General features: G+C 41.1%; 1 protein-coding gene across 1 annotated transcript in view; it reads left to right on the top strand.

Annotated features, from left to right (window-relative positions):
* The window catches only part of LOC125347995 (solute carrier family 5 member 4-like), a 53,815-nt gene that overhangs the window by 16,373 nt on the left and 17,186 nt on the right, over positions 1–20,256 (top strand). Inside the window, exons 5-11 of the mRNA XM_048340934.1 lie at positions 1,254–1,358; positions 4,642–4,747; positions 5,725–5,805; positions 8,371–8,591; positions 12,396–12,531; positions 13,750–13,857; positions 15,816–15,966. Coding sequence (XP_048196891.1) covers positions 1,254–1,358; positions 4,642–4,747; positions 5,725–5,805; positions 8,371–8,591; positions 12,396–12,531; positions 13,750–13,857; positions 15,816–15,966 — 908 coding nt within the window. The remainder of the gene's footprint in view (positions 1–1,253; positions 1,359–4,641; positions 4,748–5,724; positions 5,806–8,370; positions 8,592–12,395; positions 12,532–13,749; positions 13,858–15,815; positions 15,967–20,256) is intronic.

Here is a 20,256-nt window from a genome sequence, read left to right as displayed (position 1 = left end):
ATCAACTGGAGAAGACTGAACACAAGCATGATTTGCTCTGAAGCAATCAGAAAGCTGCACTTCTGCTATTCAGTCTACAGTTAGCCTTATATTTCAATAACGAAATTTTTCTCTAAACAGGGAGTTCATGTTGAGAATGGAGGTGTGACTCAAGTAGTAGAGAATCAGCTTGACTCAAAGAGCTAAGCAAGGATGTCAGGTTTCAGTATGTAACTCAGTGGCAAAACACTTGCCTCTCAAGTGCAATGTGCTGGGTTCAATCCTCAGTACCAAGAAAAAGAAAAGAATTCAAGGCTCTGAATTCAAGCCTCAGTACAAGCACAAAAGCAAAATGATAAGGAGGGCTAATATAATCCTCTTTTCAACAGACACTTATATTAATACATACTCAGTATATATTTATAATGTATGTATCTATTTATTGTGCAACTCTTATCTTGGTTTGTTATTTATAAGTAATACTATTTTTCATTAGATTCCAATATTACTAGCAAAAAGAAAAAGAAAGAATTTATTGGCCAGGCACCTGTGGCTCACACCTGTAATCCTAGCTACTAAAGAGGCTGAGATTTTTTGAGGATCGTTGAAGATTGAGGTTCAAATTCAGCCAGGGCAGAAAAGTCTGGGAGACTATTATCTCCAATTAACCACTATAAATACAGAAGTGGAGTGTTGGCTCAACTGGGAGAGTGCTAGCCTTGCGCAAAAAAGCTAACAGACAGTATCCAGGCCCTGAGTTCAAGCCCCAGTACTGACACATGCGTGCATGCGCACACATGCACACACACACACACACACACACACACACACACACATTTATTGAGTTTTAGGCATTTGGTGGTGGTGTGGCTAGTTTACAAGTACTTTTCTTTGCTTTTCTTTTTGTGGTACTAGAGACTGAACTCAGAGCCTGGCACTTGCAAGGCAAGTACTTTACCACTTGAGCTGTGACACAAGTCCTACCTGTATTTTCATAGTAAACACACACTTTGAGGAAGAAGATTCAGAGATGATCATCTGCCACAGATCACAATATGTAGTCATTATCACAGGCAGGAAGAGATTCCAAGATGGCCATTCTGCCACTACTGGCTCTGATCTTTGCAGACTTACCACTCTTACCAAGGAACCCTGCTGTTATTGTCCATTTCCTCCAGCAGTGCCAAGCATCCTGCTTAACTGTTCAGAGTTGCTTAGCAAATATTGGATGTCCTTGGCTCTGAAGGTGAAATTCTGTCTCTATCTGCCTGCAGGTGATGACCATGCCAGAATATCTCAAGAAGAGGTTTGGCGGGAAACGACTCCAGATCTACCTATCCATTCTCTCTCTCTTTGCCTGTGTGGCTTTGAAAATCTCAGTGAGTTTGGTACCTCCTGGTCTTGTAGTGTTGAGAATTTGCCAGATAAGGCCAGCATGCTAAGAACAGAGACTAGATATGTAGGCCATTCACAGCATAAACAGGGTCAAAGCACACAGATGTCTTAAGTTCCCTGTGATCTCTTTATCAAGTTCCAATAAGGAAAAGAGCTCGGGAGCCCTGCATTCATCGTGTAATAAACCTCCAAGTAATGAGAGCTTTTAAAGTATAAATCTACTCTCTGTATAAAAATAGAGGCTGGTGGCTCATGCCTATAATCCTACCTACTCAGGAGGCCGAAATCTTAGGATCGAGGTTCAAAACCAGCCCGGGCACGAAAGTCCGTAGACTCTTTCTTCCAATTAACCACCAGAAAACCAGAAGTGGCACTGTGGCTCAAAGTGGTAGAGTGCTAGCCTTGAGCAAAAGAGCTCAGGGACGGTGCCCACGACCTGTGTTCAAATCCCAGGACAGACAAAAAAAAAGTGCATATACAGATAGAATAGAACAGAACTATTCAAGTAATAATGATTACTTGGTAGTAAAAAGGATTTCTCTTGCCTTTTTTATTTCAGTGTGTGTGTGGGTGTGCATGCACGTGAGTGCGCCGGCCTTTTTTTTTTGCTTTTTTTTTTTTTTTTTGCTGGTCCTGGGTTTTGAACTCAGGGCCTGGGTACTTATCCCTGAACGTCTCTATGCTCAAGACTAGTTCTCTACCACTTGAGCCACAGGGCTATTTCCAGCTTTTTCTCTGTATGTGGTACTGAGGAATGGAAGCCAGGGCTTCATACATGCTAGGCAAGCACTCTACCACATTTCCAGCCCCAGGGCCTCTTTAAATTGCTGAACTTTTTCACTGAAGGCTGGCACCCTACTACTTGAATCATAGCCCTACTTCCTCCTTTTGCCTTTTCCACATTTTCCATTTGAGTCTCAAATATCTGAGCTAAAAGTCATCCTATTTTATGTAAAATGATTCCCTGTAAAACAGTGTCATAAATAAATATTAAACTAATTATTCCTAAGCTGCTGAGGGCTGTTGGTTTACACCTTTAATCTTAGCTACTCAGGAGGCTAAGATCTGAGGATCATTTCAAAGCCAGCCCAGGCAGGAAAGTACAGGAGACTCTTAGTTCTAATTAACCACCAAAAAGCCAGGAATGGAGGAACACCAGCCTTGGGAGAAGAAAAAACAAAAAACCAAGTGAGCATAAGGCCCTGAGTTTGACTCTCAGTACTGGCACAAAAATTTTTACTATTATCATTCCTTGGAGAAAATTAGTGATGAAAGAAGATATGAACTTCAGCAGCACATGAAGTTTCAATAGCATCTGAAGAAAACAAGAAATAACAGTGACTAAGAAAATAATCTCCCCAAGTTTACAGTCCAGGCTAGCAGTCCCAATGTTCACGAGGGAAAAAGCTAGCCCTCACTAACTGCTTTTCTGTTTGGAGGCGGTAGGGGGGGCAGGAGGGGGAGGAGAAGGGAAGTCCTTGTTGCAAGTCAATCAACTGCTTCCAAGGGATGCCATGAACTTTCCATATGCAAAGTGAGCATTTTTAAGCAGGCACTCGTTATTAACCTCTGTGTTAAGGTATCAAAGATTCCTGAGCCACAGGAATTCACCCTACAACAAAGTGATAAGAGATTAGAATGGCTGGAAATATGGCCTAGTGGTAAAGTGCTAGCCTCATATACATGAAGCCCTGGGTTTGAGTCCTCAGCACCACATATATAGAAAAAGCCGGAAGTGGTGCTGTGACTCAAGAGTGCTAGTCTTGAGCAAAAAGAAGCCAGGAACAGTGCTCAGGCCCTGAGTGCAAGCCCCAGAACTGGCAAAAAATAAAACAAAAACAAGACATTAAAATGCCTCACGTGAAATAATTAGCCTCTGGGACAATATATACAAATACACTGAAATACTATCTGGAACTGAGTATATGGACAAACAAACACTGGAGACATTTTGTGCACAGGCTGGAGAGGCCCTGCTCTCTGCTAGGTGGAAATGGAAGTGGTCTCTCCAGCAGTCCCCCAGATAGACAGATTAGAAGCAGAGGAGCCCCTGGAGTGCCATGGCTTTTGTGCTTACATGTCTCCCAAATGAGTTGGACTTGACAATCTCCCAGTTCTCTGTCTCTGACCTCTATAGCTTTGTGGCTCTAAGGCGCACAAACACATACTAAGGCAGTTAAAGGCTATGGTGATTGCCAAATGATGGGTTTCTAATTTCAGAACTCCCTCCATTAGTTACCAGCAAGCATTCAGCATGCTGAGGGCAAGGGTCACCACTCCCTCATCCGCCAAGCTATGTGATTAATATGAACTCCTGAATTGCCACTCGTCACTGGTTTGCATGGGATTATTACACATACTGTAATGTTCGTGTTATATCAGAATTGACCTACAAGAGTCCTCAAATTGACTTATGTAAATAATTCAATCCTGATATAGTTGACCAAAAAAAGTTTTCTGTTTTTGTCTTTTCTTTTTTTTTTTTTTTTTTTTGGTCAGTCATGGGGCTTGAACTCAGGGCCTGGGTGCTAGAGCTTTTGCACTCAAGGCTAGCGCTCTGCCACTTTGAGCCACAGCACCACTTCCAGTTTTCTGATGGTTAAAGATAAGCATCTCATAGACTTCCTGCCCAGGCTGGCTTTGAACTGTGATCCTCAGCTCTTAGCCTTTTGAGTACTAAGAATAACAGGTGTGAGCCGTGGGTGCCCGGCTCCAAAAATGTTCTAATGTTGGCAAGGGGCATGGTTCTTCAAGAATGCCTACCTAGCAAGCATAAGGCCTTAAATTCAAACCCCAATGCTGCCTACAGAGATAGATAGATAGATAGATAGATAGATAGATAGATAGATAGATAGATAGATAGATAGATAGATAGATAGACAGATAGATAAACATCCTCATAGGCAAACAAGAATATAAATTTTCAGAATATACTTAATGCTTCATCCCAGTCAAGAGGCTTCCTATATGCATTTAGCCTCTCTAAGCTTCATGGTATGAACAGCACCCTCAGGATGTATCACTTCATTTAATAAGCAACTCAATTGAGCAATGAGCTAACAGCTATGGATATACAGAAGAGAATGACAACTGCTATTTGAAGCTTTATGGAAGATCTTGCTATAGGGAGTGATATGTGGAGTCTTGAATGATGAATAAGAATGTACCAGGAAAAGAAGAGCATAGGCATGAGCACCACTGTTGAAGAGGAGAACCCAGAGATCTCAAATGCATCTTTCTTTCCCATTCTGACTGGTCCCTGTTTAGGCAGACATATTCTCTGGTGCAATATTCATAAAGCTGGCTTTGGGATTGGACCTTTACCTAGCCATCTTCATCCTTCTGGCTATCACTGCTGTTTATACCATCACAGGTAAGTCTGCTGTGTGTTTTCCCCAATTGTTGTCTTCTGCTGCTATCACACATACACACACACACACACACACACACACACACACACACACTACACTGCAGAAAACATAATAAATTACTAACTCTAGTATTCAATTCACAAGATAATGACATGTTCCCAATGCTGGAGTGAAAAATGGCTTTGCAAAATTACTAATGATTTTGCTCAGGTTGCTATGCTCAATGGAGGAAATGGAGGGAGCCTTTTGTTTTCATAGTTTTTATTATCTTTAGGTAGTGGTACAATGAACTGAAATTCAATGAATCAGTACAGTACAGTCTTGATCAATGTCACTCACCCCTTCTCATTCTCTTCCATCTTTCCCTACCCTACTCATACTCTCAAGTTATATCTGACTTTTTAATTCTGCTAGTATTAATAAATGCAAACCAAGTCAGGATTGTGGGTCAACTGGTTTCATGCTTTTCCCTCTGTTCTTCACTCCAGCCTCCCCTGAAATTGAGGGATTTTTTTTCAAGAACTTTCCTATTAAAATTTTGCCCCTGCCTCTAAGGAATATTTTGTTTCTAATTATACTTTTATTATCTTTGAATAATCATACAAAGGGGGTTACAATTCAACATAGCATGTGTCTCTCCCTCAATTTACCTAGGTTCTAGGCTATGCACTGAATATTCTGACTGAAAACACACACACACACACACACACACACACACACAGACAAACACACACACACAATGAAACCCCACTGTAACCAAAACTAATTCAGAACAAGACAAAGGAAATAGAAGAATCCATGAAAGACACACGTGCTGAGGAGATAATGATGTCAAGACAAGCTTGTGGCTCAGGAGCTTTTGATGTGTTTTCCCTTGACTTATTTAGATGATTTGAAGAAGGACATCCCAGACATGACAGAAGATACATGGGTTCACATGGATTAAAAAATTCCCTGGTCCTTTTCTTTCTCTTCATAGGGGGCTTGGCCTCAGTGATTTACACAGACACACTCCAGGCCTTCATCATGCTGACTGGATCTTTTATCCTCATGGTATTTGGTAAGAAATGACAACCTGGACAAACCTCTAGATAACAATTTCTCCCTGGCTACTTCCGACCATTGCTCTCAACTCTACTGAGTCACATTTTCCTAGCATTTACCTAATTCCCATCATTGAAATAAACTGCCTGGCTTTTTTTTTCTTGCTTTGCTACCTCCTCACAAAGAAATAGTACAGGATATTATTTGTTTGGAAAATAAGAATTACTTACATAAAGTGTCTTCTTGTTTAACATTAATATCCTTAAGTGTTCAGAATGGATAAAATCAATACCATGTGGTTAATAGCTTTACAGAAATATTGGTGCATTGGACCCAAAGCACAACAAAAACTTTTAAGTTATATACAATTTTGTAAAATGAAAATTTTAATATCTGGAAAAAATTAGACATCTGAAATCTAATTGTGGCAGCTTGGGGTGGAAATCCATTAAAATATATTATTCAACCTTTTTTTAAAATACATAAGCATAGATTAGATTTTCCATTGTGACTCTCAGTTATCTGTATCATTAGCTAGTTCCATTTCTTAAGTCTTGCTAGCAAGCAATTTGTTATTTTTTTTTTACTCTGCTGTGCGTTTATCTTTGAATAGATCATTAATATAGTAGAAAGGGTAGAGGGTGAAAATAAACATCTCTCTCCTGGACTGTTCCCAATATGCTCCATCTACTTGAGCATGACTAAATACAGCAAAACTGAATATACATGCACCTAATCACATAACTTGAAGATGGATGAAGCAAAAACTGAAATAACTGCAAATCCACAATGATGGTTGGTGCCACACAGTAGGGATGTCATTCACCATATGACCCTATCAAATTTGAGTTCTTTTGTTGATCAATATCCAAGTATCTAAGATAAAGCTAAGTGAGCGAGATTTTTTTTTGGGGGGGGGAGAACACTAATAAAAACAGAAAATTTCCATTGTATAATATTCTGGAGACCAGTTCCAATGAACCAGTTCCTGTGTACATTCTGTCTAGTCATATACAACTTCTGTGCTAATCTTATTCATTTTTCTTTGACAATGAACCTCTGACTTCAGAGTTAACTCCCTTGGATTCTCCTCAGTCTCACTTCTCTTACTTTTTGGATCAAGAGACAGGCATTCTTGTTTGTTTGGTTTTGTTGTTTTGCCAGTCCTGGGGCTTGAACTCAGGGACTGAGCACTGTCCCTGGCTTCTTCTTCTTCTTCTTCTTTTTTTTTTTTTTTTTTTTTTTGCTCAAGGCTAGCACTCTGCCACTTGAGCCACAGCGCCACTTCTGGCTTTTTCTATATATGTGGTGCTGAGGAATCGAACCCAGGGCTTCATGTATACAAAACCAGCACTTTACCACGAGGCCATATTCCCAGGCCTGAGACATTTTTATATCCATGGTCTTCCATGTATTTTGTTATGAATCATTTTTACCTAATAAAAGCAAATCCCTTATATTGTCCGGCCTGTTACATTCATTTTTCACATAATCCCAGCATGATACTTGAGGAAATGTATGTGCTCAATTTAATAATGAAGAGGAAGAAAGTGGAGCTATGTGGCTTTAGTGGTAGAGTGGCCAGCTTTGAGCAAAGAGATAAGGGACAGTTCCAGGCCCTGAGTTCAAGCCCCATTACCAGTACTAATTAATAGTAGTAGTAGTAGTAATAAAGAATGTTAACTTTAAAACTATATGATACTCTAATAAAAATTGTATTGTATGAAACTAAGTCAGCCCCAGATGACTGGCCTTTCTAAAATCAACTATAACTTTTGTGCACATGTGATTGGCCTTTTCTCCTCATCAAATCAAATCTGCTTTCTCCAATTTCTCCCTTTTATCGTCCCAACATTCTAATAGTTAAAATAAAGTTTGACACCTGAGAATCAAATTGTGAGTAAGGTCAGACCAGCCAAGATCTAAGGCCTTTGCTTTCCATTTCTTTCCAAAAATTGGGGTTGAAGGTGACTGATTCTATTAGGATTGCTCTGTGAGCTACCATCAGCTTTGACTCTGCTCTGGATGGCAGAGACAGCACTATCAGTCTGTTGAATATATATATATATGTGTGTGTGTGTGAGTATACACATATATACATATATATATACATATATATATATATATATATTGCTTTTGTGCTCAAGGCTAGTGCTCTACCACTTGTGCCACAACTCCACTTCTGGCTTTTTTTAATGGTTAATTGGAGATAAGAGTCTTAAGAAGTTCCTGCCTGGACAATCCTCAGATCTCAGCCTCCTGAGTAGCTAACACTTGTAAGTGTTAGCCACCAGTGCCAACCTTAACTGACAGCTATATTTTTGCCACAAATTTTTGCTAGACATGAAACCAAAAATTTAAAGGATATAAAGAGAAAAAAATAGTTGTTTTGTATACTTTGTGAAAGCCAGTCTGTTACCATGGACAATGCTAACGAGGTCCTAGATTGTGGGAAACGGTCACTAAGAATTTGGCCAGACTAATGGGGTGCTTTTATGCACCCCTTAACACAAAGGAGTAATCAAACATATTAGATGCCTTAGATTTTCCTGATGCTTTATTTTATATAATGTCTTCTTAGCATTCATTGAAGTTGGAGGCTATGAGAGCTTTGCAGAGAAGTACATGAATGCCATCCCATCAGTAGTTGCGGGGGACAACCTGACAATCAGCCCCAGGTGCTACACTCCACAGGAGGACTCCTTCCACATTTTCCGGGATGCTACCACTGGAGATATCCCATGGCCAGGAACTGTATTTGGGATGGTCATTACAGCTGTATGGTACTGGTGCACAGACCAGGTAAAAGAATGTGTGTGTGCACGTGTGTGCATGTGTGTGTCAGAAAGAGAGGAAGGAAGAAAGGAGGTGGGCAGAAAGGAAGGAAGGAAAGGAGGGAAGGAGGGAAGGAAGGAATAATTTATGTTGTTCTTTCTCATCTCATACAAAATCCACTCATTTCTCTGCGTGCCAATGGCTCACACTTGGAATCCTAACTACTCAGACCACTTCGATCTGAGGATCATGGTTTGAAGCCAGCTCCGGCAGAAAACTCCATGAGACTCTTATCAACAATTAACCACCAAAATTCAGAAGTGGAGCTATGGCTCAAGTGCTAGCTTCAAACAAACAAACAAAAAAGTCTCAGGGACAGCACCCAGGCCCAGAGTTCAAGGCCTAGAACCAGCACATATGCACATGGGCGTGTGCACACACACACACACACAATTAGCTTGTACACACCAACATTCAAAGAGTCAAACATGTTTACAATGCTTGTTATAAAACATAGCTACCTGCCTACTATCCCACTCTCTACCTTCAGAAGCAAACTTTTCTTGTTGCTTTAAGTACTTTGATATTTAATTCTACTCTATTAATCCTACAATTCAAAGTCTGATGTGTGGATTATCAGTATAGCAGGACATTACCTTAAACTTCACTACAAATCAACATTCTCATACCCTAACCCAAATACCTTCAATCTGAATATGCTCCTGAACGTGCACCCAAGTGATTCAAATGACTCATTCCTTCCTCTTGGTTATCCAAATTTAAGAAAAATGTTATGGCCCCTCATGACGATAGATAATTCAGGTCTTTCAACTTCTCATTCCCAATGCCACCAAAGCAAAATTCACATTTCTCAGCCTTCCCAATAGGATTATAGTCTTAAAGACAGAGATCAACATTGAATGCTATCATTTTAAGGCCCACATAAAGGTAATTGTTGAGCTACAAGGACATTCTTCGACTGATTTTTTTTTTTCTTTAGCTTTCTCTTTTCCATGGAATTAATGATTCATCATCCTCCATTTTAGTATTGCTTAGCAATCTTTCTTTTTGTGATTGTGTCAGTCCTGGGGTTTGAACTCAGGGCCTGGACACTGTCCCTGAGCTTCTTTTGCTCAAGGCTAGCACTCTACCACTTGTGCGACACTGCTTCCTGAATAGTTTTCTGGAGATAAGAGTCTCACAGACTTTCCTGCCACGCTGGCTTCAAACTATGATCTGATCCTCAGATCCCAGCCTCAGCTGGGATTACAAGAATGAGCCACCAGCATCTGAGCAGTAATTATTCTTACAAGGCACCAAATCCTCTACAAATTGCCAAAAAGTCTACTCTCAACACTTACAAATGCATCAAGTACTCTTCCTAATTCCTTTTCTCAGTCACTCACAGAGCTTTGCTCTCTGACTATGACAGGTTGTCATCCTCACCCAAAACGCCCTTCACTACAACCTTTGAGATTCTTTTGCTACAGTCCTAGGTTGTATCTCCTTTGTCTTCATCTCAGGTTATTTTATTTCTTCATTTGTTCTTTCTTTAAGGGTAAACAAGCCTCCTAGTCATTTCCTTAGATAGATCCCATCAGGATGTAGATTGTTTTTTGAATTTGCAAGTCTAAACATGTCCTTCTTTACTCTTAACTTTCCTTAGTTATTAGTTTAGCCACAGCCGCATTTCTCATTATGTTGGAAGTCTTGGATCTATTGTCTTCTGGAGTCTAAGATGAGAAACGTGGTTATTCTTAATCCTTTGGGGTATAGTTTCAGTTTCTCTCTGGCAGCTTGTGTTTCCTTTGTCCTCTGAATTTGAAATTTTCACCACAATCTCCTATGCTGTGGATCTATTTTTATCCTTTGCAATGTATGACTGTGATCCTATTTAATCTGGTAGCCATTACTCTGGATAATTTGAGAGTTTGGTTGTTGTTGTTTTAGGTGCGTCCAATTTGTGTTTGGGCTTTGCTTTCTTCTGCTTTGCTTTGCTTTGTTTTTAGGCAGTGTGGTATCACAGGACTATACTCCCAGCACTCTGCCAAGTTTAGGAAGGAGGGTTGCACATTCGACTTGGGCTAACAGAACATTGTCTCAAATTACAAACAAAGAAAAGCTCTCACTCTGTAATCCAGGCTGGCCTTGGACTAAGGCTATTTCTGCCCCAGCCTCCCAAATGCTGATTACCCGCATTTGCCCCCATGCTCGAATCTCGTCTTCTTGCCTTTGCTTCCAGTTTTCCATCTCCTCAGCTCTTTGCTCTACTTCATCCTCCAGTTTTCCTGCCTTTGGATTTAAGACTTTTTAATGAAAAAAAAGACAAGAAAATAGGGAAGGAAGGGAGGAAGAAGAAAAAGAGAAAAGAAAAGGAAAAAAAAGAAGGCAGGGAGCAGGAAGAAGACAAAAGAGAGAAAGAAAGGAGATAATTTATGTTATTCTTTCTCATCTCATACAAAATTAGCTTATTTTGCTAGATGCTGGTGGCTCATGCCTTTAATTCTAGCTACTCAGCAGACAGACCTGAGAATCTCAAGTGAAAGCTAGTCTGGGCAGAAAAGTCTATGAGATTCTTATCTCCAATTAACCACCAAAAAGCCAGAAATGGAGTTAGGGCTCAAGTGGTAGAGCACTAGTCTTGAGCACAAAAGCTCAAGGACAATGTCCAAGCCCTGAGTTCAAGCCCCAGGAATGCCTCCCCCCCCAAAAAAAAAAAAGTACTGGACAAAAAACAATTTTTAATAGAACTACTAAACAATAATGCTGTACCACTCCAAAAATTATGAATGTAGCATTATTCACAATTGCCACACTATGGAGTCAGCCTAGATGTTCATCAGCTGAATGTGTGTGTATGTGTGTGTGTGTGTTTAGTATTATCCATGTAGTATTATTCAATATAGTATCATTCAGTCTTTAAGAAGAACAAAATTATGCTGTTTGCAGGAAAATGAGAACTAGAAATCATCACATTAAGTGAAACAAAACAGACTGAGCAAAACAAATGTCCTATGTTTTCTCTCCTACACATAATGTAGACCTAAAAATAATGAATGGCATAAGTGTTTGAAGATTGTTCCAGGTGGGAACCAACAGCAGTGGGGAGGGTGAGGAGAGGGATCCTATTTCTTCTTTGTAGTACAAGAGTTGGAACTCAGGACTTAAGGCCTGTGTTTACCAGGTAGGCACTCTACCACTTGAGCCATGCCTCTTATGCAGAATAGTATCTTTTTTTTTTAGTACAGGAATTGTGGGGTGAATGCGATCAAAGTATTTAGAAAATACTTCCCACATATGAAAATAAAAGAATCAAACCCATTGTAATTGTTCTTAGGAGAGAAAAGCCAGTGCCTGTGGCTCACACCTGTTATTCCTAGCTACTTAGTAGGCTGAGATGGGAGGATTGCAGTTCAAAGCCAGCCCGGGTGGGAAAGTCTGTGAGACTCTTATGTCCAATTAACCACCAAAAATACTTTCTAAGAAAAGCAAAGCAGGAAGTGGAGCTGTTGCTGAAGGGTTAGACACTTACTTAGCCTTGAGCAAAAAAACCCTCAGGGACAGCACCCAGGCCCTGAGTTCAAGCCCTAGGACCAGCACACACACACATAAAAAGAGGAGAATAATAGGATATAGCACATGAAATCACTTTCTATAATTATCATATCCTCATCAAAAAAAAGAGAGAGGAAATGCTGTATAAAAGGATTAATGCAAATTATGGTCTTACTCTAAAGCCCATTACTTTCTGGCTCACCGCAGTATTTGTTATTAGAGTACGAATCCCTGAAATGGCATGCTCACCCTCTTTCAATCATGCTTTCCTGGCAGGTCATTGTACAGCGCTGCTTGTGTGGCAAGAACATGTCCCACGTGAAGGCTGCCTGTATCCTGTGCGGCTACCTGAAGCTGCTGCCCATGTTCCTCATGGTGATGCCAGGAATGATCAGCCGCATTCTCTACACAGGCAAGCTCTGAATCCATAGCTCCTCCCCTTTATGCTTGAAATCTGAGAAGGGGTATGTGTGTGTGCTCGTGCGCTCCACAACTATTGCTTGAACTCATGGACCGGGCACTGTCCCTGATTTTTCACTCCAGGCTGGCACGCTGCCACTCGAAGCCATAATTCTACTTCTGGTGATTAATTGGAGATAAAGTCTCGTGAACTTTTAAGTCGAGGTCCTCGGATCTCAGCCTCTTGAGTAGCTAGGTGTGAGCCACTGGCTACCAGCTTGAGAAGTATTTTCAAGTCTCATTTAAAACTTGACTTTGTATTAAACCCATTGCGATGGCAAGAAAAACAACATTACAGGCTGAGGGAATACTTTATGCAGGGGAGGTGAGAGGCAGGACAATTTTGGCCCATTTCCTACCATTTCCTTATCTCTCTTATTCTGCCTATGGGCATTTGAGACTTGTGGGTCTTGTTTTGCTTGCTAATTTAATTTAAGGACATTTTGAGGCTGTGAAGAAGAGCACTGTGGGATGAGAGAGAATTTGGCGAATGAGGTAGGGTGAGGTATCCTGGTTGAGCATGGTGACATCTTTGAGTATGAGATCTAAGAATCATGATTCAAAGCCAGCCCTGGCAGAAAATGATCGAGAGACTCTTAACTCCAATTAACCACCAAAAAGCGGGAAGTAGAGCTGTTGTTCAAGTGGTAGAAGCCAACCTTGAGGATAAAAAGCTAAGGAATAGCACCCAGGCCCTGAGTGCAAGCTCCAAAACAAAAACCAAAATTGCGTGAATCCCCTTTATGAAAAATACATGGAAGAGTCACATCAATTGACCATGACACATGACCTTGCTTCATGAATGCAGAAAATAGTGGGTTGACTTTGACTGGTCACCTAACTTCCTGTTGTAACTGCTGCTGTTTTGTTTTGTGCTGATGTGTAGTGATCTCAGAGGATGAAATCAGCAGCTTCTGTTTGCTCTAAAGTTGGACCATATCCCAAGGGACAGTTCTGCTCCAAGAGTCAGAACATGAAGTTCTATGGCAGTGAGATGCTTAGGTCATCTTCTGCACAAAGAGAGACCCAATCTATCATATCAATTACCAATTTCAATCTCACATCTCGAGGCAACTATGTTTCCTCATACCCATGTTATTCATCCACTTCTTCATCTATTTCTCTCCATGGTTGTACTGCTCGCTGAACTCATCTCTACATCTGTCCTCAGATATGGTGGCTTGTGTCGTGCCTTCTGAATGTGTGAAACACTGCGGTGTGGATGTTGGCTGCACTAACTATGCATACCCAACACTGGTGCTGGAACTCATGCCAGCTGGTAAGTTCATGTATAACCCTAGAGGCCAGATCAATACATTTCTTTTTATCCCCAGTCCAGGGCCTTGAATTCAGGGACCTGGGTGTTGTCCCTGAGTTGTTTTGCTCAAAACTAGCCCTCTTCCACTTTGAGTCACAGTGCCACTTCTAGTTTTTTGATGGTTAACTGGAGATAAGAAGCTCGTGAACCTTCCTACCCAGAGTTGGCTTCAAACTGCGATCCTCAGATCTCAGCCTCCTGAGTGGCTAGGATTATAGACGTGAGCCACTGAATAAACTGGTATTCTTGAGGAACTTTGACAAGATAACAGTCATATAGATGCAGATTCTGGCAGAAGAGTCCCCATTCCTTCAGGTTCTAGGCTGACTTCCAAGTTAATCAAGTACGTTTGGATGGTCTGCTTGCCAAGAAAATATTTGTATTGCCACAAACATACACTCCAAAGCTTAGAGTTCAAGTAACTTGCTTTCTGTCACCCAGTCCTCCTCAAGTCACAGATCTCAAGGTATTGATTATGTGTCAGCTTGGGTCCTTAGAAACACCAATGCATGAGGGAAAAATACCTTACCTCTTGCAACTCACATTCGACTTCATGAGATAGAAAATAAACTATGTTTATGAAATAAGTAAGTTGTTAGGATGACAGGAGGCGACCATTGCTGTGGAAAACAGAAGCAGAGCAAAGCACAGAGCTCAGAAACAGTAGTTAACATTGCCGTGACACACGTGAATTTTTAGCGGATGAAATAAACATTACACACAAGCATGACAGCAGCTATGCCCCCCATCCTTCTCTGTTCTAGAAGGTTCAGAGCCATTACTAATAGACAGGGGAAACTGGAGTCTGAACGTTCTATAATGGTTCAAAACTCTTGGCTTTAGCAGGACACTGGTGGCTCACACCTGTAATCCTAGCTACTTTAGGAGACTGAGATGAAGAGGATTGTGGTTTGAGGCCAGGCCAGACAGAAAAGTTCATGAGACCCCCTCTTCAACCAATAGCTGGGCTCTGGGTATATGCCTGTCATCATCTTAGCTACATGGGAAGCTGAATATGGTGGGCTCCTGGTTCCACATCAACCTGAGCAGGAAAGTCCATGACATTCCATCTCCACAAAAGTGGGCATAATGGTACATGCCTGTCTAGTAGCTTTAGTGCAATGTCAAAAGCAAGAAGTTCACAGCCTAGGCATGAGTCTAGGCAGGAAGTGAGACCCTATCTTTATAAAGAAAGAAAGAAAAGAAAATAGACACCATGCCTACTGTCTCCTGGCTCTCCTCCAGTCCCTATGGTGTCCATCTCTCCATTGGAGTTGATTTGTTGGTATTGTTTTGCTTCTCTTTCTTTCCTCTGCTACTCTCATGGCTCAGTTTTCTAACGTTGTTAAGTATAGTCCATGGGGCAGCAGGTCTTTGAGGCAGGAGTTCACCTGCAGTCACCAGCCCTCCAATAAAGACTTCCAATTGGACCTCTCAAAACAATAAATAATAATAACTTCTGCAGAAAAGGACTGAAAGCATGGCTTGTTGGCAAAGTACTTGCCTAGCAAGCATGAGGCCATGAGTTCAAACCCCAGTACCACTAAAACAAAAACAAAACTATCTCTTGGCTTTGCCCTATCCAAGACTTCCTTGGCAGAAATGCTGACTTGGTCTCTTCTTCTCAGCTTCTGTGAGTCTTTGCGAAGCAAAGAAATCTTCCATAAAGATGACACGACTGATTCTCAACAGGGTTCCAGCTGAAGCCCTCCAAGTTTGTATTTGTGATTTAAATTCTCAGCTGATCATCAGGAAATGTGTAGCAAAATCTATATACTATTGTGTATTGATGGGCACCTTGGTTAACCAATGTTTCAAATGACACGTAGTATCACTGAGGAATTCTCTGGCTTGGTCTGGCCCTCAAAGATCATGGCACCCAGTCCCTAACCAACACTTGCACCCTTTCCTGGCTCCAGGGCTGCGAGGCCTGATGTTGTCAGTCATGTTGGCCTCTCTCATGAGCTCCCTGACCTCCATCTTCAACAGTGCCAGCACCCTCTTCACCATAGACCTCTACACCAAGGTGCGGAAGAAGGCATCCGAGAGAGAGCTCCTGATAGCTGGACGGTGAGCAAATCCGAATCTCTAACTAGAACTCCTGGGAGAAGTACAAAGGCACAACTGATCTAGAGCTCCCAACTCTGCCTTCAGTGAGAATAATCGTGGAGTTCTACAACAGGGGAAGTGAAGACAAAAGGCATTTAGTTGCACTTATCTCTCCACATAAAGACATATTTTTCATGAAATAATTGTTTTGTCAGACTTTCAGGTGCCTCTGATTATATATCTTTCTGTCTTTTTTCTTTCTTCCTTCCATTCTTTCTATCTCTTCCTCTTTCCTTCCTTCTTTCTTTTCATTTTCTTTATATGTGTTTGTACTAAAGTTTAAACTCAGGGCCTTGAGCTCCCATTCACCTTTTTCCACTCATGGTTGGCACTCTACCATTTGAGTCACAGCTCCACTTCTGGCTTTTCAGTGAGTCATTGGAGATAAGATTCTCACGGACTTTCCTTCCCTGGCTGGCTTCGCATAATGAGCCTCAGATCTCAACCTCCTGAGTAGGTAGGATTGCAAGCATAGATTGCACTGCCCAGACTCTGGTGTTTTTCTTTTTTAAATTATTTAGACTTCTCACCTTACTGCCTCCAATCACGTTTTCATAAAGTACACAACTCCCATCTACTCTTAGCAGAGTATACAGTAGACTGATGCTTTCTCTCTATACATTTCTAAATGGATCTTTTCTATTCCTATACTTTCAAATTCACCAGCATATTTTGATAATGCGTGCAATATTTTTAATAATGAAAATGTGTTGCTGTTTACTTGTGGCATAGCACTTCAAATTCATTCCAGGACCTCACAAACAGGTAGAAAAGAAACTGAAGCCCCACTCTCCTCCCTTTTAAATGAAATCTCACTCACTGTGTGGGAGAAACCGGGACGCCAAAGCCTCAGCCATTCCAGGAGAGAAGCAATCGCATTCAAGGACACAGCACTTTGTGTCTATAGAAAAGAGTGCTGAGTGCACCTCTGTCATTCTAGCCATGGTGAGAGGATAGCCATCCACCAGCCTAGGAGCCAAACCCTGTTAGGAAACTGAGTGTTAGGAACGATCAAGCAGATGAAAGGAGAGAAAGAAGGCAGAGAGCCCTCAGCAGACCAGAGCAGGCTTTCATCACGGCTGCAAAGGGACTCCATGTAACACCAAGCAAGACTGGAGAAACAAAGAGGGGGAGTAGGTTCTTATACATTCTAGAGTGAGACTCTTCTTTGGCATTTCTTTTTGCACTGTCCTGTTAGGAATTTATTGTATGAATTGTCCTGTTTGGGGTTTTGTGGTAGACACCAACCGTCCTGCACTTTCAGATAAGGGCAGGGGTGAGGTTTTCTTGAGAACCAGGGAGCCCCCGGCCCGGGGAGGGGCCCAGTGGGCCATAGGAGCAGCATGGAGTGATGAGAACAAAGCAGATTCCCATCAAACCCTATTTCAAAAGTAACCAGAATAGCTGGGTGGGGATGGCGCACACCTGTAATCCTAGCTACTTAGGAGGCTGGGATCTGAGGATCATGGTTTGAAGCCAGTTCAGGCAAGAAAGTCCATGAGACTCTTATCTCCAATTAATCACAGAAAAAGCCAAAAACGGTGCTATGGCTCAAAGTGGTAGAGTGCTAGACTTGAGCAAAAAGAGCTCAGGGAAAGTACCCTGGCCCAGAGTTCAAGCCCCAGAACTGGAAAAAAAATCAAAAAATTAAAAAGTAACCAGAACAAAAAGGGCTGGAGTTGTGGCTCAAGCAGTAGAGTGCCTACCTAGCAAGCCTGAGGCCTTGAATTCAAACCCTAACATGCCCATCTTGAAAGGGTATTATCAGCTTTCTTATAAAGTTGGTTTTAAGAAAAACATATCTTTTTAAATATTTTTATTATCTTTAAGTAATTGCACAAAGGGGTTACCACTCAACGAATCAGTTTCTAAGTACATTGCATCTTGACTATGTTCACCCTTTTCATTATTTTCCCCCAACCTCCCTCCACAAATCCCTCCTTTTTTAAAGATTTTGCTCTAGTAAATGAAACACTTGGAGTGGGGAATGCAAAAGGACTTGACTTTGAAGATCTTGACTCTAAAAAAAATGCTGTAGGAAGAATACACATCTTTGCTGCTATGCTGGAGAAAGTGCTAGCTGGTATTCAAGAGGCTCAAGATAAAGTAGTCCTACTAATGATCTTGGACATAAATCTTCTTTAAATGTTAATGACAAATTGATGACTTTTCTTTGTCTTCTCTTATTAAATGGCGTATTATCTCCCATAACAGAAATATGGAGTGAGAGAAAACCTACACAGAATTTATGCCTTTGTGGGCATAAAAAGGCAATAAATGCATGCTACCTCTGGTAACAATAAAGGTTAGGAAGAAAAATAAAGCGGATTGGAAGGATGGTAGGGACTTAATGTAGGTGCCCAGAAAATCCTCCTGAAGAGGTGGCTTTGAGCAGAGCCCAGGAGGAAAGAAGAAAATGAGCCCCAGGTCATGGTGTTTTGGTTGACAACAAAGGGCAGAGTTTACACTTGGAAGAAAGTGGTAGGAAACTGAGCTTAGGTAGCCAGAGGCCCATTTACAACATAGCAAGTCTTCAGATTTTATTCTACACATGATCTGAATGAAAGCAATTGAGTGAGCTGTAGTAAGCTAGTGTCTTCTCGATGATGATGATGACAATAATGATGATGAGAGGAAGGGGAGTATTGATCTGTGTGACTGCTGTGTGTTAGGTGTGTGGTTAAGCCTTTCCATGTTGTGTAGCATCCGTTGTTGGAAGGCTGTAGAGATTTTTGCAAGTTTAATTGAGATACCTGTGCCTCAGTCTTCTGAGGCTCATTCCTCTAACCTCCCTACTACCACATCTGTGTTTCGGATAATGATCTTCTACTCAGTCTAGTGAACTATTGTTTTCATTTCTTTATACAACAAACACAGAAGACACTGCCATTTGGAAAAGTAAGAAGAAAGAGAAGAAGGAAGGAAGGAAAGCAAAGGAAGGAAAATTGAATAAGTAATGTTTCTTGGACCCTAGGGTCTTCTAATAGTCTTTTACCACCAGCCAGTATTTTTTGTGCCAGTACTGGGGCTTGAACTCAGGGTCTCAGCCTTGTCCTGTAGCTTTTGCACTCAAGGCTGGCTCTCTACAACATGAGCCACAACTCCACTTTTGGCTTTCTATGCTCGTTAATTGGAGATAAATGTCTCATTGACTTTCCTGCCCAGGCTGACTTTGAACCTCAATGTTCAGATCTCAGCCTCCTAAGTAGTTAGGATTACAGGCATGAACCACTAGCACCAGGTTTCCACTAGCCAATGTTTTAACCTGTGCTATGGAGTATTAGGAGAGATAAGTGCACAGATTACTGTTTCTTGTCAATTCATCCAACATGCTGCAATATATAAAGTTGTTTAATTCTTACCTATTAAAACAAACTTAGTGTCCCTTAAGCAAGGAAAAGGCAAAAATGGGCATCTGTTTTCTTCTTTGTTCAAATAATTGCTCACTAATAAAACCAACATTTTGTTTATTTCTAAGAATATATGTTGCTAGTAGACAACATTTGAGCTGTTTTATGAGTGAGCATTTAATATCACAGATGAAGTTACCATGATTTGTGTTCCTGGTACCAGAGTTTGAACTCAGGATCTTGCACTTCAGCAGTTTGTTGTTGTTTTTTTATTGTCAAACTGATGTACAGAGAGGTTACAGTTTCATACGTTAGGCATTAGATACATTTCTTGCACTGTTTGTTACCTCCTCCCTCATTCCCCTCTTCCCCCTCTCCCTTTCCCTTTCTCCCCATGAGTTGTTCAATTGATTTACACCAAACAGTTTTGCAAGTATTGCTTTTGTAGTCGTTTGGCTTTTTACCTTGTGTTTCTCAATTTTGGTATTCCCTTTCAGTTTCCTAGTTCTAATACCACTATACATGATTTCCAATATACTCAGATAAGATACAGAGATAGTGCAGGTACAACCACAGGAAGAGGATACAAGAGGGTCATCAATAATAGAAGCTATGGTTTCACATCATATGTTGAAAGTAATTACAACCATGATATAACAGTCATTTCCATAACATGGAGTTCATTTCACTTAGCATCATCTTATGTGTTCATAAGGGTATAGCTATTGGGCTCTTGTGATCATCTGCTGTGACTAGCCTAAGCACTTCAGCAGTTTGCTTGCTTAGATGGTGCTCTATCACTTGAGCCACCCCTCCAGTCAGGCATTTCTACTGGTTATTTTGGAGATTAAGTCTTATTCCCAAGCTGGCTATAAACCACAACTCTCCAGATTACTACTCA

Source organism: Perognathus longimembris, chromosome 3 (genome assembly GCF_023159225.1).
Source record: "Perognathus longimembris pacificus isolate PPM17 chromosome 3, ASM2315922v1, whole genome shotgun sequence".
Classification (NCBI taxonomy): Eukaryota; Metazoa; Chordata; class Mammalia; order Rodentia; family Heteromyidae; genus Perognathus; species Perognathus longimembris.
The sequence above is the reverse complement of the archived record's forward strand: the minus strand, read 5'-3'. Positions and strand labels throughout refer to the sequence as shown.